The sequence below is a fragment of the Perca fluviatilis genome, chromosome 7 (genome assembly GCF_010015445.1).
Source record: "Perca fluviatilis chromosome 7, GENO_Pfluv_1.0, whole genome shotgun sequence".
Taxonomy (NCBI): Eukaryota; Metazoa; Chordata; class Actinopteri; order Perciformes; family Percidae; genus Perca; species Perca fluviatilis.
Genome location: NC_053118.1, coordinates 19147972 through 19174455, shown reverse-complemented (window position 1 = coordinate 19174455; position 26484 = coordinate 19147972). Strand labels below are relative to the sequence as shown.

General features: G+C 39.1%; 1 protein-coding gene and 3 long non-coding RNA genes across 7 annotated transcripts; 1 reads left to right on the top strand and 3 right to left on the bottom strand.

Annotated features, from left to right (window-relative positions):
- The first annotated feature begins 3746 nt into the window (after positions 1 to 3746).
- On the top strand, positions 3747 to 11259 carry LOC120562628 (NF-kappa-B inhibitor delta). Of its 2 annotated transcripts, none has more exons than XM_039806441.1 (12): positions 3747 to 3875; positions 6718 to 6854; positions 6945 to 6975; positions 7518 to 7708; positions 7810 to 7994; positions 8539 to 8644; positions 8782 to 8928; positions 9021 to 9072; positions 9212 to 9369; positions 9759 to 9875; positions 10022 to 10186; positions 10301 to 11259. In XM_039806441.1, exons 1-12 carry the CDS (start codon positions 3860 to 3862, stop codon positions 10370 to 10372), a joined length of 1377 nt encoding a protein of 458 aa, XP_039662375.1. In that variant the 5' UTR covers positions 3747 to 3859; the 3' UTR covers positions 10373 to 11259. The 2 variants fall into 2 exon arrangements, with proteins under 2 accessions (XP_039662375.1, XP_039662374.1); XM_039806440.1 differs by having other exon boundaries at positions 6942 to 6975.
- Positions 11260 to 11651: 392 nt separating this feature from the next.
- LOC120562631 lies at positions 11652 to 14992 on the bottom strand. 2 transcript variants are annotated; one of them, XR_005639802.1, is made up of 4 exons: positions 14542 to 14992; positions 13597 to 13632; positions 12546 to 12586; positions 11652 to 12458 (listed from the first exon to the last, which is right to left on the bottom strand). It is a non-coding gene; the product is annotated as an uncharacterized LOC120562631 (long non-coding RNA). The 2 variants fall into 2 exon arrangements; XR_005639801.1 differs by lacking the exon at positions 14542 to 14992 and adding an exon at positions 13385 to 13459 and having other exon boundaries at positions 13597 to 13635.
- Positions 14993 to 15437: 445 nt separating this feature from the next.
- On the bottom strand, positions 15438 to 15981 carry LOC120562629. The gene is made up of 3 exons (XR_005639798.1): positions 15944 to 15981; positions 15808 to 15844; positions 15438 to 15697 (listed from the first exon to the last, which is right to left on the bottom strand). It is a non-coding gene; the product is annotated as an uncharacterized LOC120562629 (long non-coding RNA).
- Positions 15982 to 16086: 105 nt separating this feature from the next.
- On the bottom strand, positions 16087 to 25935 carry LOC120562630. Of its 2 annotated transcripts, XR_005639799.1 has the most exons (8): positions 25594 to 25933; positions 23076 to 23220; positions 22858 to 22917; positions 22668 to 22690; positions 20388 to 20414; positions 20159 to 20182; positions 18338 to 18412; positions 16087 to 16102 (listed from the first exon to the last, which is right to left on the bottom strand). It is a non-coding gene; the product is annotated as an uncharacterized LOC120562630 (long non-coding RNA). The 2 variants fall into 2 exon arrangements; XR_005639800.1 differs by lacking the exon at positions 23076 to 23220 and having other exon boundaries at positions 25594 to 25935.
- Between the last annotated feature and the right edge of the window lie 549 nt (positions 25936 to 26484).

Below are 26484 nucleotides of genomic sequence, written 5' to 3'. Positions count from 1 at the left end.
TTATTATTATTATATTACGATATGATCTGAGCTGATATCCCACAATGCAATGCGGGCATTACAAAGAATAGGGCAGCGATCAGAGGGTCTTTAACGCCAGTATCGCTTCAATGTACATATAGTCAGTGGTTTGGTCACCAGCAACAACACGTTGCTCAGCTTTGTTCCAGTAAGTTATAACCATAGACTGTATATTATTAATGTCTATGGTTTTGCACCGTTATAACGTTTAAAAAAATCTGCAGAATACTCCAGAACTGACGTAGTACGTACCGCTTGGCGGATAAGAAGATAAAAATACATAATTACAATAATTTGTAATATTGATGTTTTGTCTAACGTTGCAGTGAGGATTTAAACAATAAAGATAACAATAATAATAAAATACAGTTTCATGTATTTGTCTCATGTATTGTTTGCTTGGCCGGCCGGCGGCAGCAATCTGAAATGGAATGAAGCCCACTCACGGCATACAGCAGAAACATAGGAGTCGAACAAGTCCTCCCACCCACCCCGGAAGAACTACAAGTGCACAAGCTTTGTAACAGCTTCTGTGGGCGTCTCTTATGGGAGTTGTTGTTTTAAAGTATATTGGTATATTTTTCATAATTAGAAGTTGGCAGTGTAGAATCTTGGATACACTCTGGGTTTTTTGGGGGATGGGTAACACACTGGTGTCATCAGATTTTAAAAATTGAATCATTAAATAGGTGAAAATAGCTCTACATGACAGCTGAGGTCCAGAGCATTCTATAACAGCTGGTCTTATGTGTGTAGCACCTTCTGTTGCTAAATGACAAGCCTTCAAAGATGTACTGGGTTCAAGGTTCAGAGGTCAATATTTCAAAGCAGGAGTAATGTATCCTCTTCAGACTGACATATGTTACTGTCGAGGTTGCGACCTTTCCAACGATGTGTTTGCTACAGTCCTACGACAACGTTTACATTTTTACAAATCATGGAGATCACTTTGCAGATGATACGTTATTGTCCCCAGAGTGATATTTGCCTTGAGTTCAAATGCTTCACACATAACACTTGACATATTGTTTTATCATACAGCTGACATATACTTACAATAAAAAACAACATAAACAAAGTGATATCAGAATGAAGAACATCAGACGGCCACAATCCATTGTTCATCTTTCACAAACAGTAGAGCAACACATTATATCATGAAGCTATTCCACAACTCCTGCAGCCTCAAGCAACATTATTTAAAGTTTTAATTGAGGTAGGTCCGAATAGGCCTAGTTTAGAAATGTTAAGTTTACATTGGGGTACCCATATCTTCTGCCAGAGGATAAGAGCTCATACTTGCCTGGAGAGACTGGTTTCTATTCCTCTCCACAACCTTCATGACAGTCATATTAAAATGCTCTGTAATGCAGCCTTGTATAACATAAACCCTCTGATAAACCGTGAGTGTCTGCTTTAAATGATAACACACACTTTGAACAAGAACAAAGGTGTTGTCCATATAAAAACCAAGGTGTCTAGGTGCAGAGCCGATTGATTGGTTCATTATTCATGACCTTTGATACCCTCTGACCAATGTCACGACCCTTTCAGCTTGTGAAATGGTTGAATGAGATGTGTGAGCTGTCTGTGTGCAGTATATAGGCTGAGGTAGAAGTGTGCCAAAAATGCCAAAACACATGTTGCATATGTACACATACCCATACAATATATACATCTTACTCTGTGAACAAAAACCTCGGCAACAATTTGCTTATCCTTTTAATTTCCTGAAAATGCTTCCTAAAACTAGTCCATTCTTAATTTTGAAAAGGTAGTCTCTCAGTAAAGGCTACAAAGGTTAGGATGGCTACAATCTGTAACCACAATGATTGATATGAGGATCATAGGCCTACCATAAATTGATATTTCAAAAAAAGTCATTTATTTAAAACAACTAATAATGCACTGTGATTTTAAATCAAACTAAGTCCGACACATAAATATGCTCATGTTTTTTCCCTTTAGTCTTTGCAACTAATATTCATCAACTGCGAAATTAGAAAATTGCGTTTTTAAATAACTATGCATCGAAAATAAAATAAAAAATGCTTCTCTTTGTTTATAGTTTATTTTTTGTTTTTCACAACAGTACAAGTCAAAACAAATGCAAATTAGTCAAACAAGCCATTAGGCTGTATTTCTAAACACTCACTTTTTATATAGTAGCCTATATATAAGGCAAATCAAAGTGCTTAGCATAAAACACTATTTTTTCATTATTGGTATTTTATTTTGTAAATTCTCACGTACGAGGAGGGGTAATTACTACGTCACTTCCGCTGATTTTTTAAACGTTATTACCGTGCATAACTTACTGAGCAACGTTTGTTGCTGGTGACCAAACCACTGACTATTATATACATTGAAGCGATACTGGCGTTAAAGACCCTCTGATCGCTGCCCGATTCTTTGAAATGAATGCCCGCATTGTGGGATATCAGCTTTGAATGCGTCGGATCATAGGCAATGTTCTGTAGGATAGGCCTACTGTAATTTCACCGGTAATAAGACCGATATAATATTAAAGTAAAGAAATGAATACCATGATGACATCTAAATAAATGTTGATCGATGTAGCGTTATAGTTTTTAAAATAAAAGAAATACATATAACGATAAGATCTCGTGAATCAAAACAGCTGTTATTGGGCTAAAAATACCAATAATAAAACTGTCACAGAATTCGAGTTAAGGGGGGTGTGTTTTTTCTTTCGTCTATATCCGACGGTGAGGGATTAATAGCTAGATGTCTATCTGACGGACCCCCCTCCCCACCCCCCGTCGAAAAATAACCCAACAGGTAGGCTACCCCTCTTTCGTTCCATGCTTCAGACATTTGACGAGTAGGGAGTGAGACCCAGTTACAACATTAAAATGTAGCCTACTTACACTTATGCATCCTCATAACCTAATATTATAGTATTAGGATAAAGATGGGAGCCATGCTGCGTACGTTTACATGTAGGCCTAATACTTAAACAATTGTTCTGATAAAACTTTCACTTAGATAGCATTTTGACTTTAACTCTCCTCTATTTTCAAAACGTTTTTATACCAGAAATTAGTTTTTTTTTCAACCAAATTGTCAAAATCAATAACGTCAATGAAACGCTCTTCACAAGTAAAATATATGATCAGTACACTACTTTTATTGAATTTGGGTGTTTTAGTCAATTTTATAGCATTTGAAAAAAAAAATATATAGCCTAATGGAACGTTGAAAAAAAAGAAGCGCAGCAACAATCAACAAAAACATCGGAAAAAGTGACAAAAAACTTGGGAAAAAAGTGACAAAAAACATCGGGAATAGCGACAAAAGAAAAAAAAAAAGTTTAAATTTTACATTTTGACCCAGAAAAACAAAAAGTTGCATGGTCTACGAGAAGACAACACAAGGGTTAAAACAAAAAAAAAAAAGATTTCCACATATGGAAATCCTACTTTAAATTAAATAATCTAAAAGCTTCTTCCACCATTGTCCCTAATCATATTGTAGCCTACCTTGGTGTTTATTTGTGTACTTATAGGCCTACTAGTTGTTGTTAATAACTGTTTATCACTTCATTTTCATTCTCTACACTGCCGTGGTTTAGCATGACGCTGAGTGTGTGGTTTCCCCTGTAGAGGGCGTGGAGCAGCTGGGGGCGGTGATGGGGAACCACGTGCTCTGTGTACAAGCAGGCAGCATAAGAAAACAAGCCATTCAGACTTCATCACAGAACAGAACATAATATCACAGATCCCTCCGGCGCTGTATATCACTCCACCCCGTTTTGAATAGACCGGTGACCGAGAGGACGACCTGTTGAAGATTTCAAAGCAATACCGTTTCTGACATGCACTTTGATAAATGTAAGTACATGTGCTTTTAATTTGTTGTTTAAATATTGGCAGAACACAAGTATTATCACTGGCGTTTTTAGTTTTTATTGAGTGCAGCTTTACTGTTGAATGGTTTGACAGTGATGATGACAACTAATCCTTTTTTTTTTTTTTAACTTACTGCATTTCTGGACAACATACTTGTTTTCAACATTTATTAATGTGTTATTGTGTTAGTGGCAGCATTATAATGAAAACTCATTCAAACTTTGATTGTATTTATAAGCCTACAACATTACACACATATCCTTCCATCACAAACACATTGGATAGATTTTGTTTTTACTTTCTTGGGGGAGTTTGGATCCTAAATCTGACTGAAATAAGCCTCTGTAAACTGTAATTGTGTTTTAAAGTTGGACTGTCTTTCTAGCCAATAGGCCAATATGTATTTTAGATTAAATACCTTTCTACTGATGACAATTGGATGACGGCATCAGCCTTTCTCTTGTTTTCGTTGAATGACAGCATACATTCTGGTGAATCCAAGAGTAAGGGCATCATTTGGGGAAACCCTAATGCATCTCCACCCCTGCTCACTTGTTTTCAGTTCCCCTTTTTGATTAATGCCAGACAAGCAAACTGTGTGACGTGACAACTTAACTGTCTTTGTTTGTGCTCTGGTTGACAGGCCTGACTGATTAAATATTTTGTCGTGCTCGCTGGGTTCTGTTAAACCACAAAATGAGGAAATTGGCTCTGCTCTGCGCTGCTTCTTTCTTTCTGTACGGAGTGAGCCAAATATGAAAGGTCTTCGGAATCCCCAACCTCCCACGCACATGACTCAATGTCCAGGGGTTTCCACAACTCCTATTTGAATATAGCACAGAGCAGCCCGAAGTTGTGTGTGTGTGTGTGTGTGTGTGTGTGTGTGCGTGCGTGTGTGTTAGTAAAAGACAGAGTTGGCCGCTTCATTAGGTACATTTGTACAATATATTGTGATCTAATACAGCTCTGCTATGCATTCTACTTTTACTAGGCTTATGCTAAGCTATGTTTATTATTGAGGTCACAGTGGGTGTTGTTGTTGTTGTTGTTGTTGTGTTTGTTGTACTGGAGTGCATTATGTTGAAAGGTGTTTCTACTATTATGCCCCTGTGGACAAAATATAAGGAACACCTCTCAATATAGTGTACTCCAGTTCAACACCACTGCAAACCACAACCTCTATAATAAACATATAGTTACAGTAATACTTCTCCGACAGTGTCAATCATAACAGCACCATTGTTATCTTTGTAAAGGCAAAAGCTGTTGTATTGGATCACATTAGATTGTACAAGTGTACCTAATGCAGTGGCTGCTGAGTGTAGATTGTGTAGTTACATGTTGCAGCATTACATCATCTGTATATAAAAAAAAGTCAAAGGTGGCCTTTTATTGTAAAGATCAAATGAGTCAGGACTGAGTAAACTATAGTGACACCTTCTGAACCTGAAAATGAACCTGAAATGTACTGACTGATGTCATTTATTCTGATAAAGTGACCTTTATTATGTGGTGGGGGCAGGCAGGTCACACACAATGGATTATTGTTCAGGACAGGTTTTTAACTGGAAATGGAAGCGTTGATTTTGAAAGAGAGTGAAGACACGAGTAACTGACAGAAAGCTGAACCCCCATGAACACACATTTCTCTCTCACTGGTGGAATTTGCATATTTTGTTTTTGGAAGTAAACCTTCTTTGTATTTGCTCTGGGGAATAGAGCTGTCTTGTCCCTGCGTGGCACACCACAGCAGTCAACATTCACAGGCTTAAAAGAAAAGACAAAAAAGAACACATCTCTGTTCTTCTTCTGCTCTGCCTCCTAGACATGTTGGTACAATAGAAAGCGCAAGGCGACTTCACGTGTTGAGGTGACGTGCCTGTGACATACCAAAGACAGGAAGATGTGGTTTGCCTTTCTGTTAGCGTAACGGAGCCAGACAGGAAGATGTCATAGAAAAATGAGGCAGTGGCAATCCCATACTAAAGGTTTTCTGATTAATCTGGTTTTGCACGTCCGCACAATCTGTGTTCCTAATGGAGGAGGTTTCTCAAAGCTTTATCTTTGTAGTCCGGTTCCACAGACAGGGCGGAAATATCACTTTATCTTTCACATGTGGGGTGCAGTTTTTGAGGAAACAACCTGTGTGTCACCTGGAAACATCAGAATTCTGTTTTGTAATATCTTTTTCCTATTTCTCACCTGTTTAATGGAAATGATACTTATTTTATCAGCAGGGGGGAAACATGCTTATAGTATAATGGATTTGATGTTGATAAAAAAAAAGCCACCAGGGAGAAAGTGAGCCGGCAGATTCATCCACATGTTATTCTCTCACTCTAAGAATTTATTCAGCTCTTCATTACTTAAAATCAAAGCTTTCATAAAGCAAAGCCCTTCTTCATGAGAATTAAAATGTTAATATACTCCAGTGAGAGTAAACAAGACTCTAACACTTACACTTTCCATTACCATCTATTCTGTTATTTATTTTTCTACTAGACATATTTAGTGATTCTTAACTACAAAGAGTGAGAGAGAGCTAAAAAATCGATAATTTGCAGCTTTTGTTTTATAGAATTGTAAATACCTTTTGCGTTTTTGAACTTTGGGCTCTAAGAAATTGTGAATTGTTTATTCTTTTTTTCTGACATTACATAGACCAGATAATTAGTCAATAATTGGAAAAAAATAATCAGCAAATACATGGATAATGGAAAAGTCATTAGCTGCAGCCCTAACTGTTTCAAGTCCAAACTCTATTGATCTCAGATACTTATCACATGTAAACAAAATATATGACCGAATAGTTATTCTTTTTCAGCGCCAAAAGAGAAGCCGTGTTGCACTCTGCCCACAGTGAAGAAACTCTTGGAGCAGAAGAGAAGGCGTGAGACGTCATCTGTGACACCCTCCTGCTCTACGGCCAGCACAAGTCCTGCTCCTCCAACTACTGTTACAGTAAGGCAGCACACATCAGCATCTCACTAAATATCATATCACAAATGAGATTGTTTATGATTTATCTTTTTTTTTTCTTTCTCCCAGCAGTTGTCTTCAGCAGAACCATTTACCTGTACAGGTAAGAGTAGGACAACTTCTGCACAACACAAAGAATAAGTCTGGTGATATACAGCCTGATATAGGTTATTCCTTTATGCCGTAGAGCCCCATCGTTGAATGAGCCACACTGTTGCTCTGAGTGACATGCTCCTTTATTATGATGAAGATGGGCGCTGCAGTTTATTTTGAGTCAATTCCACATACTCTATCCTTCTGCTGTAAATACTCGCTAGTGCACCACATCCATGACAGAAAACAGTCCCCAACAAATACACTATTAACTCCTGGTTTTAGGATATTATTTAGCCTTAAAACAAAGTAAATTTATGTTTGTGAACTGTTTATTATTAAGATTTATGTCTATGTATTTTGCTGCCACAGACAGGGTAGGAAACACTTTGTTGGTTTTGGTCTTTTCATGGGATTTGTTGACAATAACAAAAATGTAAACATCACCAGGCTTGTCCTTTTGATTGTTTTATTATCTTGAGCATAATGAGTGAAGTATAAAGAGTATAAGTATATATTTATATATTACTGACTGAGTCCTCTCCATTCTAGACGCATCAAGCAGCTACTCAGACATGGCAGTGAGCTATGAGCAGTGGACCCCAGCACCAGAGTCTACACTCAATTACTACCCCAGCCATCCAGGAACCAGCTACGCTGCAGCCTACAGCCTCCCAATGACATCTGAATACGGCACACAACAGCAGGTCCCAGGGTTTGGAGATACAATGCCTCAAACATATGTAAGAGAAATCCCTTTGTTGTGCATGTTCAACGGACATGTTGTATGTATATCATACCTTTATGATGGTTTGACCTTTATGAACTGGATTCTTCTGAGCAGGACTGCCCAATGACACAGATCACAGATCCCAGCATGGCTTCGTCTTGGTCACTTCTGGGTCCCAGTCAGACGGCACAGCTGAGTTTTGGTTCATCGATGGATGCCACCAAGCTGGAAGAGGCCAGGATGCTGCTCAGCGGGATGGACTACAGCAGAGCCACTGGGCAGGATGAAGACGGAGACACGTGAGTTCCTATGAGTGAATGCATGTGCATGATTATGTGGTTTACATGTGTTTCAGTATATCTGCTAGCGAGGTCTAAGAAAAAGATCACAAGTTAACTGACAAATATGTGCACTCTCATTTTACTTTGAGCTCAAAGATTGCATGATTACACTAATAGTGCACGCGCACGCACACACCGCTCACCCACACACACACACACACACACACACACACACACACACACACACACACACACACACACACAAACAACAACAACAACATTACCGTCTTGTGTGAATGTGCATATGTTAGTATATGATTTATTTACTTCCATAGGAGTTTCGTTTTTAGTCACAAGCTAAAAGTGAGAGCTACATGTGCAGTTTGGTAATCCTAGAAAGATGTCAATGAGTCAGCCGCTCAAGCTCGATGATTAGAAACGCAGATACAATGGAGAGACTAATTTAAATGTGAAAGGGAATAGTGTAAAATCGGTTGCGAGGATTACCACGATTCTCCAGCCTAATTTAAAACTAATTCATGGTGTGCTCTTGTTCTGTCAGAATCCTGCATATCTACACTGCCAAGGGGCTCAGGGAGTGTGCCTTTGCTGCTGCAGAGAGGCTGAGGGATGTGGGCAGGCTTGATGCAAAAGAACACAAGGGAAAGGTATGAATAAAAAAATCTTCCAAAGTATGCAAATTACTCTTTTTGGCACAAGTTTTTTTTTTATTATCACAAACATTAGCACAGGATTATAATTTCTCAAAATAAAGTTGTATAATAAATTAAATGTGCTTGTACAGACTGCTTTACTGGTGGCGGTGACAGCAAACCAGCCGGAGATTGTGCAAGATCTGCTGTCCTTTGGAACGGACATCAATGCATGTGATGTTAAAGGACAAACTGCTCTTCATCTGGCTGCCCACTATGGTTTACCTGGGGTTCTGCAGGTAAAGCAGCAGTAGTACTGAATTACTTTGGCATCACTATCACTATATATCGAGCTGACCTTAACAATTATTATTCTTCCTTTTTTTTTCAGGCAATTCTGTCCAGCAGGCCGGCTGTCAACCTGGAGGCACGCAATTTTGAGGGTAATTTAATGTCATTACAAATGATAAATTGACAGGGAAGTTGTGTTAACCTAGCCATACAGTATATTATAATTAGGACTAAGTACCAATATTTATATCATTAATTCAAATGTTACATGAGTCTTCTTCTTCGCCTCAGGTATGACTCCTCTGCACTGTGCAGCCATTTCTCACAGTGATACCATGAAGGCATTGTCTAGCAGTGGGCTGGCAGATGTTGGTCTTCAGACCAAGGCGGCGGAGAAGCTTTCCTGTGTGCAGATGCTTCTCAGCGCAGGGGCGTCCCTGCTCAGCCAGGTAAAGTACAGCTCTTCCTTTTCAGAATGTCATGTGAACTGCTTTCCTCAGTAATAAGCATAGATCCATATACTGTATGTGTCACAATGGATGCACTAGATGCAATAGATTATATGAATGGACAGATTAGCAGCCGGTAGTTTGCAGTCAGGTACAGTCCAACATGTTAAACCCTGACCTTTCAGTCACAATATACAGTTCATAGGGAAGTGCCCAAGTTTTATTTAACCATGGTGATGTCATAGTACTCACCATTCCCCCCTCACTCTCTCTTTTGTTTTCTCTTCCTTGTTTGATGGTTAAATGTCTCAGTCTGACTTGTGGTTTCATTATGAGATATATATATTATTATTATTTTTTTTACATCATGTTCAATTCCCTAATTCCAGGAAATCAAAAGTAACAAGACTGTGCTGCACTTGGCAGTAAAGGAGGGGAACATCGATCTGGTGACTTATCTGCTGAGGATTCCCCTGGCGAACATGAAAGACTTTGTCAACTTGAAAGTGAGTCGTACACTGACACAAAATTCAAAACTGGATTTGAAATATACATGTGTCTGCAGCATTTATGTGCATGTACAAATGCATACTGTATACATACTTTACTACAACAGTCTGAGTCAACCTGATTTTTTCTCTTTTTGCCATAGGCGCATGGCCATACAGCCTTACACATGGCAGCTGGTCTCCATGGTAACCCCCACCAGGAGGAGATCCTGCAGCTGCTGCTGCGCAGAGGAGCTGATCCCAGTATCCGCAACCTGGAGAACGACCAGCCAGCGCACCTGCTGCAGAGCGGCCTCCAGGGAGAGCAGGTGAGCTGCCCATCATTTTAACAGCCAGCCACATCTGTATGCTGTTTAGTCCTGCTGTTTCCGTTTTTATCAAGGGTGATTCATTATCATCTTAATTTATGTTTCAATTTCTAGCTCAAGCTCATGCTGAAGAAACGAAGTGCTTCCTCTCGCCGACGTATCGTGTCCTTGCAGGACCAAGAATGATTTGAAAATCCCCATCTGTAATCCCCATTTGGAGGGAATGAGTCTCTAAGATGTTGCCTCTGTTAGAAGGGGATTTACAGTTTATGGTTATGTTGTTTTGGGAGTCTCTGGCCTATATTTGGTTAACAAACTAGTTTGGTAAATTCATCTCCAGATATAATTCACATTGGATTAGACAAATGATGCTTTAATGCATAAAGCTTAAATTACCTGTGATTTAGTGTCAGTGTAAAAAAATGCTTTATTTATTTTTCTACGCACAGGGTGAAGTATTTATTTTTAGGCGAAGCATTTCATTCCAAAATGTGATATCCGCCATTTCTTATAAAATCCTCACGTTTAAAAACTCTGACAAATAGAGACATTTTAATTTATGTATTTATTTTTTGTCAAACTGGATATTTAACATTTTGAAATGAATGCCTCTAAACAAGATTATTAGTTTCAATTTCCAAATAATAGGCTACACTCCCAGTTTAATGTTGATTTCTATGAAATCGTTTGTATGACTTTCAGGACAGTGTCCCTGAAACCTCAATGACTCTCTTGTCAAAACCCCCCATCATATTAAGTTATCATGTTGATACACAGAGACGGGTTTGATTTTAGTCAGCATGTGTGCTTTTGTTAAGAGTGCGTGTGAAAACATAAGAAGATCACATAATTTAACTTTCTTTCTGTATGCATCATACTTACCTGTGTAACATCAAGTACAATTTTTCTTTGTAGAAAAAGAAACTTGACTGTGTAAAACTATTATGTATTTGAAACTGATTGTGACAAAGAATGTTATTATCACAGAGACATTACATAAGTGCGATGACAAATTGTCTGACTAACTGTACATTTGAGTCATGAGTCATGAATAAAAGTACAATAACACAGTATTTAAAGTTCCATCTAAATCTTTTGATGTTCAGGGCACATTTGAACAGTCCTACTTATATTTGGCTACAGAAATTAGCAGGATGGAAAATACATCATCCCACTAGAAAGGGATGGTGTCAGGAGGATTTTATTTTTCAAGCCTTATTTCCACCGAGGTTTACTACCATGACCTTAGTCACAGGTGAAATGAGGTTGGGTTTGACTGTAATTTGAGTGTTAGATTTGAGCTGTAACTCACTTGTGTGTCACCTCTGTAAATTCCTGTAAAGCAAAAAGGAAAGATCAATCTCACGAGTAAATATCATAATGATAATATGGTCTAATTTCTACATTACATTTACGTCACTTTGGATCATTTCAAGCAACAAGATTATTAAAGACACTGATAAAATCATGTCGAGGAGACCTTTATTTGAAACAGTTGCCTCATTGTTCAGCTTTACAGGTAATAACATCATTTGTAATACCTTTGCAATAGGTTTAAACAGAAAATAAATGACGAATAGGAAAACAAATACACATTTCATTCATTTGAATATTTTCAAAGCTTGTAAATAAAACAAAATACATTAGGCTACTGAATATTTTCATCAAGATACCAGCTATTTCCTTTTAGCATGTTATATTTGGCCTATTCTATTTTGGGGTTTTTCATTATTCTGCCATGCTAAACAAGTAGATATCAACAGAAATAAAGAAAAATAAAAGGCAAAAGACAATTGTTACGATCGATCAACACATGCTATTCTTTGTTTCGAGCTGCAGATTTTGTATATAAATATTTAATCATGCTCTTAATTTAATTGTTTTACAGGAGTAACATGTAAGGAAGAGATACAACACTTGTTGCATTTGTTTGATTAAAAGTACCAAATCAAGTCTCATGGTTGGGAGCATTTGTTTTTCTTAGTTTTTTTATTTTAATTTCAACACTCACACAATTCTGAGCAATGTGTAGACAGATATTTCACCCCCTTATTTTGAGACATTCTACAGAAAACATTGGGAGCCTAAAAGAAACCAGATAAAGATGCATTGGAAAACCCTGTTTATTGCTCATCCAGCTGGCAGAAGTATATTAGCCATAACAGGGATTGCTATAAACAACCGGTGTGTCTGGGTATGTATTTGCTGCCGTGGTTCCCGTATCGACTTCCTCGCTTTTGATACATTATTTTCTATACTGTTTGAGGAGGCACTGCAAAAGAAAACAAATCAGAGAGAATTGCAGAGAGAAATTCAACATTACTGTATATAATGACCCTGAACTGTAAAGTGAACTTACCCTCTGTCTTTGGTGGAATTTGGCTTCCAGATGAGCTGGAACTGCAAACAGAAATTAGGAAATTAGTAGACATTTGTGTGTGTTTTTTGTATTTTTTTTTAATTCAACAAGATTACAGATCATGAAATATACTTAGAAAACTGTGGCCACAACTTCAACTTGGAGTAGATTGATCAAAGTGTACCCATTATCAGAGTTACACGGTCCAAAAAATAGTTGAAGCCACAGCTTTCTGAGGTAACTGAGGTGTAGACTTATGCAGATTTTTGTCCCGTTCAACCAGCAGCTCTCGTCTTTCTTCTCCTCTTGCCATACAAGCGGCATGCGATCAGATCATATCAGATCAATATATTAATAAACTGCCCACTCACTACCAATACATGGGGAGTGTGATGCATACATTTTAAGAGCAAGCACTGGGATAAAGAGAACATCAAAGCACTGCGCATAAGTGATTTGACAAACTATTTCTGTGTAAAACATTTTAATGTGTTTTGGGTTGAGTATGCAGAACAGGGAAGGGGGGATTAAGAGAACAGGCATCCAGGGCAGGGAGAGGAAAAGCTGTGGGAAACTCAGTTTTAGTCAAAGAACAATACTGGAAAATATGTGTTTTCCACACTGGTTGGGTATCCCCTTCAAGTCAAATTCATACAGCATGCACAGGCGAATCATCCACTAAACCTTGCACAATTCTTACTTGGATGAGGATTTTACACACTTTGTGAATTTTTTACCTGTTTGAGGAATGACAGATTAGTTACAAAGGTAAATGTGCTTATGTATATGTGATAAAGCCTCTTTATTAAGGTGATATGTGAGACAAAGTCTAAACTTACTGAGGGCTATTAAAATGCCAGAGACAAACATGACTACAGCAAGGACAACCCCTGTGGTCCGCAATGTCTCATAATCTACAGGGGACAAAACCACATGGGACTTAACCAAAGAACATTATTGGAGTTTATGATGAACTTGAAACATACTGTAGTATAACATGTGTAACATGGTGCTTTTTATTTTTGAAAGTAGTAGATGGTGCAAGTCTTACCATAATCAAAGTCACTTCGGTCTGTAAACATTGTTTCTGCAAATACAAAGTTCAGTCGGTTAGAGAGAACAGAATATTTGAGTTGAGTGCAGCACCAGTCACAGCAATACGTTTTAATAAGGCTGTGTTTGCGTTCAGTCCAGCATCATGGATTGAAAGGTTTGCAGCTCTCCAGATCTGCAGGCTTGGCTCCACAACTCCTCAGGAGTCTTTTTTTTTTTTCCACTGAGAGAAGCTCAATGCAGCATCTTTGCTCAGCAGAAAAAGATGCACCATGAAAAAAGTGGGTTACAAGCCAGCAGCAGGCTACAGGGGTATCATCACAGCAGCAGAGGAAAAAAAAAAGAGCTTGAATAGTAAAATGTGTCTGAAATTTGATTTGGAGTTTAAAAAGCCACTTGCCATGACTGCTGTTTAATTTTGAATGCAAGGCTTTCTGCTCTTGACCAACACAGTGATTTACCTTGCAAATATAAGGCTACAGCCCGTGCCAGATTGTTAGATGATAAAGGCACCATCCTTTCTAGGCATCAATAATGCGGCTTGCATGTTGCTGAACCCTCACTCCCAAATGGCTGAGCTGGCAGTTTGTATTTCTTTCCACCATTTTCTCTCTGCCATAAAGACTACCCAGTTGAAGAGAAACAAGTGCTAAACATCTTTAGTATTGTTTATTTGTTCATCCCAGTGGGGGATTTACTGAAGCACTCCCTTTGTTATAACACTGATCAATGCATCAGCAGTAAATTGGCTCTTTGCTAAACAACTACATAAAGATAGGTATAACAATTCATTTCAATCATTAAATGACAAATCACAAAATGATCACATATAACAACCTAAGAAGTCATTCATTCTCAACTCATACATTTTGTACAGCTCATAAACGTTTCATGTATGTTACACCCTTAAAAATCCCATAAAAGAAAAAAAAAACAATCAAACCTGTGGTGGCCATGGCTGTGCTGTAGAGATGTAGAAGAGCTCCGTCTCAGAGATATGTAGCAGGTTGCGGGGTTGCAGTTTAACGTTGGATATGAACCGAGGTAACTGGACAGGACAGCATGCAGAACTGCTTCAGAACCCTCTCTGTAAACTCAGCAGGGGACCTCTGGTGGCCACAGCGAAACATTGCATTGACAGTGGTAGGGTACTCCCAATAGGTTGACTAAATGTGCCATGATGGGGACTTCACAGCAGCCCCACATTAAAGTAAATAGTAGGGTAAACAGATAAACCCATTTTAAGATGTTTAAGCTATCTTCAATCTACTGAGTACCTTACAGTCTTGTGTGGTACAGTATGTGCGAGTGTCGGGGGGGATAAATGAATGAAAGATGTGATAAATGAAGATAATTTGGATGTTGCTATAATCTGTCTGTGATTGTGGTTTTGGTTCCAAGATTCCCTACAGTTTCTAATTTATAATTCTATATAATCTATAGAGACATTGCTTGCATGCTCAAAATGCACCAGTTTCTGTCCCATGTGTTTTCTTTTGTGCAGTGCAGTCAGCCCGTTCCTGCAACAGCAGGGAGAAAATAGCCTGCATATGCAGCTTTTACATTCACAGAGGCTGCAAGACTCACGACGGTTGAAAATCTGCAAATAAAACAGCACTGAACACAGAGATAGGTAAAATTAAGGGTTTTTTTAAATTTATTTTTTAAACACAGCCTTCTCCAAATGCTGCACAGTGCAGCACATAAATCATTCACACTCTCCCTGCTGGTAGTTACTACTGCATGTGTAACTGAAATGTCTGCAGCATCAGCAAAAGCAGGAGTGCAGCATAATAGAGGGCTGCTTGCAGAAAATGAAAAGACACATAAAAGAGGAAGGAACCTTTTCAGACATTTTCTTTATTTTGCATCGATCTGAAAGTCACAAAAATACAAATGAGAATCACACTATTGTTACCATATCAAGTTGGCACATTATCTAGTAAAGGTAATTGATGATAAAAACATTTTAAAAAAGAAAAGAAAAAGAAAGAGCACAGAAACATTATGAAATTGAATGAAGCTTCAGGTGTTCATGGAAAGATTGTCCTCAGCTGTGATCAAGGTATTTGCTGCCACCACATGGTAAGTCAGTAGCACTGTGAAAAAAAAAAAAGAGGAAGAGGATAAATTTCATTTGTTCTGGAAAAATTTTTTTTTAGCTTTCTTTTGTAGAAAATCGACTCACGGATGTTTATAAGAAACTCACCAGATCTCCACTGCTCTTTGCATCTGCGTCTACTGAGCTGTGGAAAGAGTTTGAGATATAAAATCAAATGGCAATACATCTACTTGACAGGCATTTAACATTTCCTCATTATTATAGAAGAAAGAAAAACATTTACCCCTGGGAACACCCGATTCCACATCAGGAGCTCTGGACCGGTGGAATATTAACAGTTAGATCTATTTTACAGAAAACTAAAATTCTTTAGCAGTCTTGCTTGATTAACCTAACTTCACTTACCTTTACTTGTCTCTCTTCGAACAGGTACATTTTCGGGCTGTTTTTAGGGGGAAACAAAAGACAAAAATGTGTCTAAAACTGCAACAAAAGGAACATGAGACATTATAAAAAGAATGTATGCAGCTAACGCCCCCCCCCCCTAGTAAGAAAAGAGGAAGAGGTTGTTCCAAGCCTTTAAAAAGGTCCATGATTACAGTGTTGAACTTGTGCCAATAAGCCCATCTGGGCAGCAAGACTTGGGAGGCCTTATAAGCTTGCAGTTTACCAGCCTGAGCACAAGACTCTATTCATGTACCTGAATCACAGCAACAAAATACAGAAGCCAGTGTGTTGCATTCATATTACGTGAAAGTCTCCAAAAGAGTTTTAACATTTAAGATCTTTTGTTGTCTTTTAGACCCACTTCAGTGTGCCTATACACTTCATAGAGGCACACTGCTTACGGCATTCACAAAACATCTACAGCAGCTCCATTCAACAGTGTCCATACCATCATGTCTGATATGTCCAGTATTAGTACAGAGGCTCGGCAAGGCTTCATTGTTCTCCTTGTAAACTAATTGAAATGTGATTAATAGTGGAGTCGTTCTGAAGACATGCCATATTTGGTCTTCCACTGAAAGATGAAACCTGAAGTGAAGCAGCCTATTTGGCCCACTGACAGACTTTTTACACGTGTGAGCAGTGTCATGTAGGTCAATGTGGTTAAAACTGTAGAAATTATCATCTGGATTTCACAATAAGGCCCTGTTGAACCCGCTTGAAGGAATGTGCCTTTATCATCTTCTAAAACAAGCTACAGCCAGTAGCTATAATAATTTACAAAACTTTTATTGAGAATGTGCTCATGTGCAGAAAACGCAATACTGCTAGCTGAAGTGTCGACGAAGACGTGTACTTGCTGGAATAGTTGGTGTGGCCATTGGCCAGCAAAATATATGGGAAATCTCAGACCAAGTGAGTGACCTACATACTCTCAGGACTAAGAATAAAGCTGTGAGCATCTTGAAAGGTAGCACCCATGCTTAATTCACACACTTTGACACTGGGGGGCGCCAAAGGGTGCCTATTGCTATCAATAGTCTTGTTTCAACAAGTCCTCAGAACTATTTCTGAAGGAACTAGAAGGCTCTTTTAGCCAGTTGTTGTCTGCGTTTCCAAGGTCTAAAGGCCGTGAACATGAGTACGCTGACGTATAAAGCAACATGACAGGATGAGGGCAGCTGGTGGTCGTAGGGGTAAACACACTCTGCAGGCTGCAGTTAAGTATGCCTGCCTGTCCGTTTCATTTAAAGAAAACAAAAACAAAATAGATTTTGTCTTACTGTGCTTTAACCGATCATAACCGCTGAGAAACCATAATAAATAACTCCCTCGCTCTCTCTCTCCCCTGAGACACACATCTGCAGCTGGCAGTTCAGTATGGCTGCTGGCTCGCCTGATCTCTGAATGATGTTTTAAATGCAATATTTTAAATGTCAAACAATAAACTTCCAGGGTTTGCCCTCTTCATGTTCTGTTTAATGCACTGCCTCTAAAACCCTGGTGGCTTTTGATGTCACACTTTGCAGTGCAAGTGCAGATTATGCAGGTATATTTCTTCAATCAAACAGATGTTCTACTTTTGCCATTATTCATCAGTATTGCATGCAACCAGTTGGCATGGTTAAAAACCTAAAATGCATACAAACATATACAGTAGAAGTATATTCACAAATGTAATTTAAGAGTTTTAAGAAGAAGAATTGTGTTACCTTTGTGTTTTAGTGGTGATAGCAGATAACATTTGGATGTCTTTCAAAGTCAATTTCTAAATTTGAATATACTTTAATCCTTGTATTTTTATGTACTTTCAGTTTAATGCAACCCCACTTCATAGGGTGCAATGAGGAATCCATAGTGATATTAACTAACAGTGCAGAGTGTGCGGGTCCTAATCAATTATTTATTGGTTGGTTTTGGTTTCAGGACTAGCACTGGCAGTGACAGCATGTGCTGGCTGGTGAGGAGGAGGCACGTTGGAAGGACACTGAGTGAGGAAAGGGATAAGGCATAAAGGGCAAACTGCTGTGATGCACGGATCTTGAGAACGTTGAGTGCTGAGATTGTGCAAGAGGCATCAGTGTGCCTCCCTTCCAGACCTCTGAGAGAAACAGAAGCCTACTTGTTTTGGGAGCCGGGGAAGTCAACTCACACATACAGGGATCTGTGTGGCGACACTGACACTTACCATTACACATCCGCCGTGTACTTAAAGTGGTCAAACACTTACTGACAATGAGAGCGATGCCCATGAAGAACAGCACCACTGCGAATACCAGGCCACCGATTCTCAGCGATTCATAATCTGAAATGCAGGAAAGTACTTAATAATGCTTGCAGAAGGAAATGGTACCATGAATACAAAAGCCTTTTGAGGCCTTTACCACATTTTGATTCAAGAGCAGCATTGCAGAAATAACGGTCATGGGACACCACAAATTCCTTTGAGCTGCAGTCACCAAAACTGTAAACACTATGGTCGACTTTAACTCTGTTGGATGTCCCAAATAAGGCTGGATACAATTCTGCTTGTTTATATGCATGCTAACATCATTTATTGTTTATGTTGTTACTAATACAGAGAGGATCACAGCTTTGTTCACATGCATCAAGCATTGCCTTAGCTAGTTAACTAGCAAGATGGCAACTATCTGCAGGCATTAGCAAATAAATATTGACAACAATAAACATTTTTTTCTGAAATAATCAAATAAGGGAGCAAAAGTGTTTTTTCCAGCTGCCAGCAGGCTTAATCAATTCTTTAGTGGTATTCCAAGTAAGGGTTAATGCCCGACGAGGTGTCCATTGTCCATTAATGAACGCCGGCGAGGCGTGAACTGTCCGGCGCAACCTCCGCCAAAGTTCATTATTACCTGACAATTGACACCTCGAAGGGCATCAACCCGCTTATACCATGGTCACTTGCCAAATAACATATTTTTAAAACCATTTATATTTTAATTTGTTTTACAATCAAAATCTAAAGTTTTTTTTTCAAACAATATCTCCGTTTCTCTGGTTACACCTGACGGTTTGACCAATACCTGGAACAATCATTTCCATCCTATGGAGGTTCTTATGCAATGCAAACATTGTCCTCCAGGAAATAGGAAGGACCTTAGATACGACTTGCCACCTTTAGCAACGGGAGATATTTATAGTCCGCTCAGCTCGTAGAACCCTTCAGCTTAGCTACAAGCCAGAAAGCTAACGCTATGCTAGCAAGTTTCAAAGTCAATAACATTGTGTACAGTTGGCAATCAGTAAAAAAAAAAAAAAAACTGACAGTATGTTGAACAACAAGACAACCTAGCTATCCAGCCATGTCATTGTTTCCAAAACAATATACCGACTTTTATGAACAATTTTATCCGCGATGTGTAACGTTACTGTCGGCTTAAGCCTGAAGTAGCGACCTGAACAGTGAACGAGATGTGAGATAACGTGTGAAACAAAGTCAGTTCAGAGGGGCACTAAAAGTTAATTCTTGCAGCTTGTGTGTTAGCGAACATCCTGTGGTGTTCAGAGGACGAGGCACTAAAGCACCACAGTGTTACAATTAACAGATTCACATTTCCTTTTTGTTTTAATGTAGCGCATTCATGTAGTTTCACCAGAACTCCTTTAGTAGGTGTCCTACATCACTTTTTTATGGACACCCTGCAGCCAATTAGAATCGAGTATTCGCCCAGACCATGGTATAACAGGCCATATACTATGGGTAGAATTGTACAATACGGGTATCAAAAATTGCTTATTGCCAAGGGAAATTGAAAGATAACCAGTAAATTGATGGTACGTATTCATAAAATATATCAATGCAGATTTTGAGTCGCTCTGTGCACTTTGATGCCTCAGATGGACTGAGAATCAGACCTACGGACAGAATTAGAAGTATTCGCAGTGGGACTACTCCAGAAGTTTGGCCTTGGGGGTGACAGTTTTCCATCCCTTCTGGAAAAACAAGTGGAAAATTTGTCTTGACCTGGCAGATGTTTCCTGTGGAGAGGGTCGGCCATTAAAAGGCTGAATCAATCTTCTAAACACTCACCGTAATGAAAAGCACTGTCATAGTCTGGTAGGAGAAAAAAGACAGAGGAGAAGCAGATTTACCCACTGACACACTTCAGAGAGCACTCATGATATGACAGCTATTCAGCACTTTCAGGGCCTCAGTCATCCATCTAGTCATTAGCCGGGTTGGTGCCAGGGCCAATTTATATGCCAGCTAAAATGAGTGCAGCTTATCTTAATTTGACTACTGTTCAAATATTACCCACCTTTGTCCTCGTCATCTGCCACTGAGGCTGTGAAAAAAGAAGCAACAATCAATAGTGTTTTTAAGACACTCACATGGTGGTGTAAGGGCATGTTAGCTAATGGCAAAATTAATGGTAGTGGGGCAAATTCACTCTGCAGAGAGGCTAAAAATGTTAGAATCAAACCCATATTTAAAAGATATTACAATAACAAAAGAAGCTTAATTCAAACTTCAAATTTCTTGTATTGTCGTTAAGGATGTGAGAAAGTGCAGACCCTTCTGCTCTTTCACATCTCTCGTCCCATGTGAAAACACATGTAAGCTGCATTCATGTTATGCCCCAGTCTTTTAAATCTCGCTAGAAAGCATACTGTACTTGGTAAGAGCTAAATCACAATTTCTGCTTTATGCTCATCAAGAAAACCACCAGAATAATTATAGAGACAGCTTGACTCAGTGTCATAATAAAAACCCAAAGCAGACATTGTTGATATGAGCACCGCTGTTTGGAGCGAGAACAATTTAAATTTGGAGTAGCACGTTGGAGGTTACAGAAATACTTTTTTACTTTTCTACATTTCACATCATTAAAGTGATGGTTCGGAGTAATTCACCCTAGGGTCCTTTGCACCATGACCTCGAGCCAAACACCCCCCCAGAAGCTTTTGTCACCTGGGTCGAACATTGGGAGAGTTAGCTAGAGTAGCGTTATCAGCTGAATAGCTTAGCGCAGGGGCTAACGGACCCACGTTTGTATCTCGTAAATTACCCCACTAATAATGCCCGAAATGATACCAAACGTCTACAAGTAGTACAATAAAAGTTATGCTCTCATAAAACGATGGATTGTAAAGTTTGTAAGTACACCAGAAGTTTATGTAAATAACACTTGCCTGCTGGCTTCTGCTTTGCTGTTGTTGCTGCTGTAAGACGAGTACTTAGGGGCGTCTACAAATTACAACACCGAAAAAGAGGCGCAACAAAAATATTTATTAATTTAACTTTTTTTTTTAAGTAAGTGCTGTAGTATAACTAGCAGGAGACAAGTAATAATTGAGGTAAGTTTGGAGACATTACCTTATTTAATCATTGAATTAATAAATATTTTTGTTGTAACTCTTTTCGGTGTTGTAATTTGTAGACGGCCCTAAGCACTCGTCTAACTGCAGGTAGCAGCAGCAGCAGCAACAGAGAGCTGAAGAGAGCAGGCAATTGTTCATAAACTTCTGGTGTACTTACAAACTTTCCAATCCATCGTTTTATGAGAGCATTATTATTAGTGGGGTAACTTACAAGATACAAACGTGGGTCCATTAGCCCCTGCGCTAAGCTATTCAGCTGATAACGCTACTCTAGCTAACTCTCCCAATGTTCGACTCAGGTGAAAAAAGCTTCTGGGGGGGTGTTTGGCTCGAGGTCATGGTGCAAAGGACCCTAGGGTGAATTACTCCGAACCATCACTTTAAGGAGTTATTTTTCTTACAGCTCTCATTAAAATGTTCAACAGACATTTTAAATGTCAGCCAGTGCAAGTAATTGGTGCTTATGTATAAACTTCAACAACTAATGTTGAATACAGTAAAATTATAATCTGTTAAGATAGATGTTAAAAGTTGACACCCAGTAAAGGAATCATGTCCTTGCTGGACACGATTCAATAAAGTCTGACATGAGCTGTTACGAATGAGTATGATATTACATTATATAGGCCTACGAATAATACTGGATATTATTCTATACGCTCCACATTCCATTTACTGCAGAGTAAGGGTAGCGTGCTCAAGTTAACTTTGACCTAATTTATCATAATAAATACCAATGTCAGTCTCAATGAAGCAAAAACACATTTTATCAGATCAGTGCTGACAAGCTTTTGAAAATAAGGTTGGACGGTCACAGACCATAGAGTAAGAGAGGATAACAAAGCCACAGCGTAGGAAAATCTGTTTAACATCAAGCTCAAACTGATGGCATGCAGGGCGCACAGAGAACGAACCAAAGACAAGGATCAGCATTAACAATGGAAAACTCGGCAGATGTGTGAATAAATGATTGTTCAAACTGCAGTGTAAAGAAACATTTACACTATTATGACATGGCCTTTTCTCGCAGCAAAACACTGACATGAAAATATTCTAAATGGAAATTATAATGAAAATAGTATCACTGCAATGCTAACAATAAGACAAGACATTTTATACACATTTGACCAAAAGGAGCACATTGCAAGCAGCCATATCAAATCAATCAAATGTCCATGCATTGCCAGTTACCACTCTAATGCAAGAAACTTACCTACCAACTCCCTGCCAAACGCTGATCCTGTTATACGGACAGATCAGATCATTTAGTGTGGAGGAACTTAAAAAACACAACCAAAGCTGCAAAAAGGGGGTAAGCAACTTAAGAACGCCATGCGTACACAGGTGGTCGGTTTCAAAGAGGGAACAACGTAAAGCAGCTGCGCGCTTAGTGAAACGGATGCTCACCGAGTGCAGGAGCCAGCCAGGAGCCGAACGCCACCAACACCACAAGATCCATTGTACCTGCTGATAAGAAAAACAGAAAAAATACATAAGAGAAGTAATAAATGGTGTGCTCACATTTTGGGGTAATTGCTGTTTTATGAAGGTAATGTGTTGGGGTGACAGGAGGTTGAGGCTTTTAAAAATGTGATTTACAGACATAGATAAACTTTGTAACTCACAGACTGCCTTTATAACTCGGCAAACTCAAACAGCCTCGCTGAGAACAGAGAGATGCCTGTTGTGAAAATCTTTAGCAACTCCCCACTAATACTTCTTAGAAACAGCCAGTTACGGTTAGTGGGGGCTAGTTGTTTTCCAGTAACACTAGGAGATAAAAAAAAAAAAAAAGAAAGAATATGCTTTATTTACCAACTTGTTTAATTGCATTAAGCTGCATCTTAAAATTATAGTTAAAGCAAACGTAATAGTCTAAATCAAAGATATCCTGACTTTTAGCTCCTTATAGGTCAAGCTCCAAAAACACTGGACATTTCCCATAATGCATCTAAATAATGTGCGTCATTAGTGGCCCTAATGACACCATTCCAGGTAGAGACACAAGCTTCATCTGGGCTAGACGCTACATAACAGTATGTTATGTGTAATAATAATATGGCCTCCTGACTCTGGGTAAGAGAAGAGGGTCTATTTCAGGCTCAGCCCCTCAGTACACGGGGCTTGGCGGTTGAGGGGTTCATGGCAAGGCTGGTGTTGTGTTGCATTTGATATTTGGTCAGTGGGTTACGATTCGTTTTGCTGGGTCATCTACTTTACAAATGGAGCATGAACCTCCTGGAACTGTTTTTATGTCTATATACTATCTAGGACACATGTCAAACTCAAGGCCTGCAGACCAAATCTGGCCCCTTGCAGATTTAGATCCAGCCCGTATATCAATTTGGGGTCACAATAAATTTTGGCCTGCCTACTTGTGCTCCAAACCAAAAACACAGGAAAGTGTTTTTTAAACTGCAATTACCTGACATTCAAAGCAGAATATGGCAGATTTGCAGACTCTGAGACTCAGAAATTCTCCCAGAAGCAGAGTTTTCATATTCAGGTTGTGAAACAGGTTGTTGTTAAAAAATGTATCATTGTTTTTGCTTGATTTGCTGAATTCTATGATGGCTAAGGAACTCCTTTGATGACTTTTGTAGGGCTTCATGTCATGTCAACAAATATGCGACAAAAAGCATACAAAAATGTTGGAAAAAGCAACAAATTTACAAAAAGGTGACAAATGTCTGAGAAAGCCACAAAAACGTCGGGAAAAAACCCCAACAAAAATTAGGAAAAAAAGCTACCAAAATGTTAAAAAAAAAAAGAAAAAAAAGTGACATGCAGTAACAAAATCATGTCAATAAACTCTACATGTCTAGCCTTCGGAGTGATTCTCTTTTTCCAGTGTGGCCCTTAGTGAAAAGGAGTTTGACACCCCTGATCTAGGACATTCTTTGAGATTCTCTTACACCCATGTTTAGGGCTCCACAAACAGACCACTTCTGGTTGGACGCAAGAGTTTTACAATTTACAATTTAAGAACCGAAGATCATGGTTGCAGTTATGTTAGCTTTAAAGCCACATTATGCCAATATAATCCCAAGACAACACAACAAAATGTAATGCAGGTACACACAGCTTTAGCTCCACACTTGCAACAACAACAACAAAAACCTAAGTCATGGAATAAAATGGTTTGCATTGCGAAGATCAAAGCCTACATTAGCAGAGCCAAGGTTTCCTTCCTTGGCCCAGAGCACTGCTGGGGATTCATTCATGACTAGAGTGGGGTTGTGAACATAACATGGAGCTGGAGTGGAGAGAAATGAACACTTCGACCCTGGGAGCAGGATTAACAACAAAGGGTTGCCAATCAGGGTTAATCAAACAAATACAGGGTGAGTTATCCCAACAAGAACCAATCTAATGATATTGTTTGTTAGACTTCTGAGCGAATAGACTGGGGAGACAGTAGGCTATAAAAGCAAGACTTTAAAAAGATAATTACCGTGGATTATAATGAAGTGGGATTAACATTGACAGTTTGTAATTTAAAAAAAAAAGGGGGTTGCTTACATTAACCCGTATAGGCAAACCCACACGAGTGCATTCACACTCTTAATAGAATTGAGACAACACAAACCCGTTTTTAAATAGGCCTACGCAGAGCCATAGAGAGAGAACGGTCTCCTTTTCGAGTTCACGTTGTTGTTCTCGACAGTTAACGCGATAAAGATTGAAGAACCTTTCACAAGTTGTTGGCTTCTGTGTTTCTCTCAGTGTAAAAAAACGATATTAAACTTCTCATATGGCGTGGCATTCCGGGCAGGAGTCCACAGCGCTAACAAAATGAAAATGAAAAAAACACTTTGACACGATCACCATAATACACCGTTAAATGTAAACAAAAACCGAGACACGTTACGCCTGTGCATTCAAATTTGTGGGAGCAACACGAGCGGGGGGCTTGATGCATTTGAAAAAGTGACTCACAGGCATTTAGTTGAAAGTTGAGGGCTGGAAGTTGTGTTCCGGTTAAAACAAAATGAACATCTCTGCAAGAGAAAAACCTCTGGACACAGACATTTATTTTGGATGTCTTAATCTGCAGATATGGCTGTTTAAGCTAATATTTCTAGCAGCAATAATATGGCACTGCATTCATTTCAGAGCATTTGGATATTTAAATGAACTTACCGTGTATCAGCCTCCTATAAACTAATGCGACTTTCTCAGCGCCAGAGAGCTGAACTTTGCTAGAAAAGTTTTCCACTCGTTAGCTACTTAAGCCAGGAGAAAAATATGATGTGCAAAATCTTCTCTTATAGCTTGCAAATAAAATGAAAAGCAGTGATTAATAGGGAATTAATCTGTGGAGATTCTTCAGTACTTCGGTTGCACCAAAGTAAGCTCTGTTCCTCCTTGGTCTTCCAGGTCTTGCCTCAGGAATGAGAGAGCGAGAGAGAGAGAGAGAGAGAGAGAGAGAGAGAGAGAGAGAGAGGGAGGGAGGAGGTGGGGGGCTGGGTGCTGGTGTGAGTGTTCAGCCACTGGAGTTGCTCCCTAAACTACCCTGAGCTCCCCTAAGCAGAAGTAAATAGCACGAGGAGAGCTACAGCACAGTGCTAAACAGAGATTACTACCATGCGGTTTGGTGCCAGCATTCATAGTAAAACAAAATTACAAATATAAGAGACATCACTGCAGCATCAAGCATTGAGCTTGATGCACTGCGGTGTAATTTACAGGCTTTGGAGAGAAGCTCAGTAAAGTGAAAGCATAAACACAGGTGCGCTTTCATGGCCGGTGCAGTCTTTCAGTAAGATACAAGTTTTCTCTCAGCTATATGAAAACTGTCTCCCCAAGGTCTCTCCCACACCAAACTGCCAGATTCCACCCTCTGCTAGTAGCAAATGAGCTGGGTGGACTATGGCAGCCGGTTCTGTCTGAATCTGGTGAATGCACACTTTGATATCCATGGTGTTATATATCTACTGTTGTGGTAAGTTAGCTGTAGTTTGTTGGATTTTGTACTACTTTATCTTTCACTCCTACACCAAGGGCCTTTAGTGCAGACAGCTTTCTTATTAA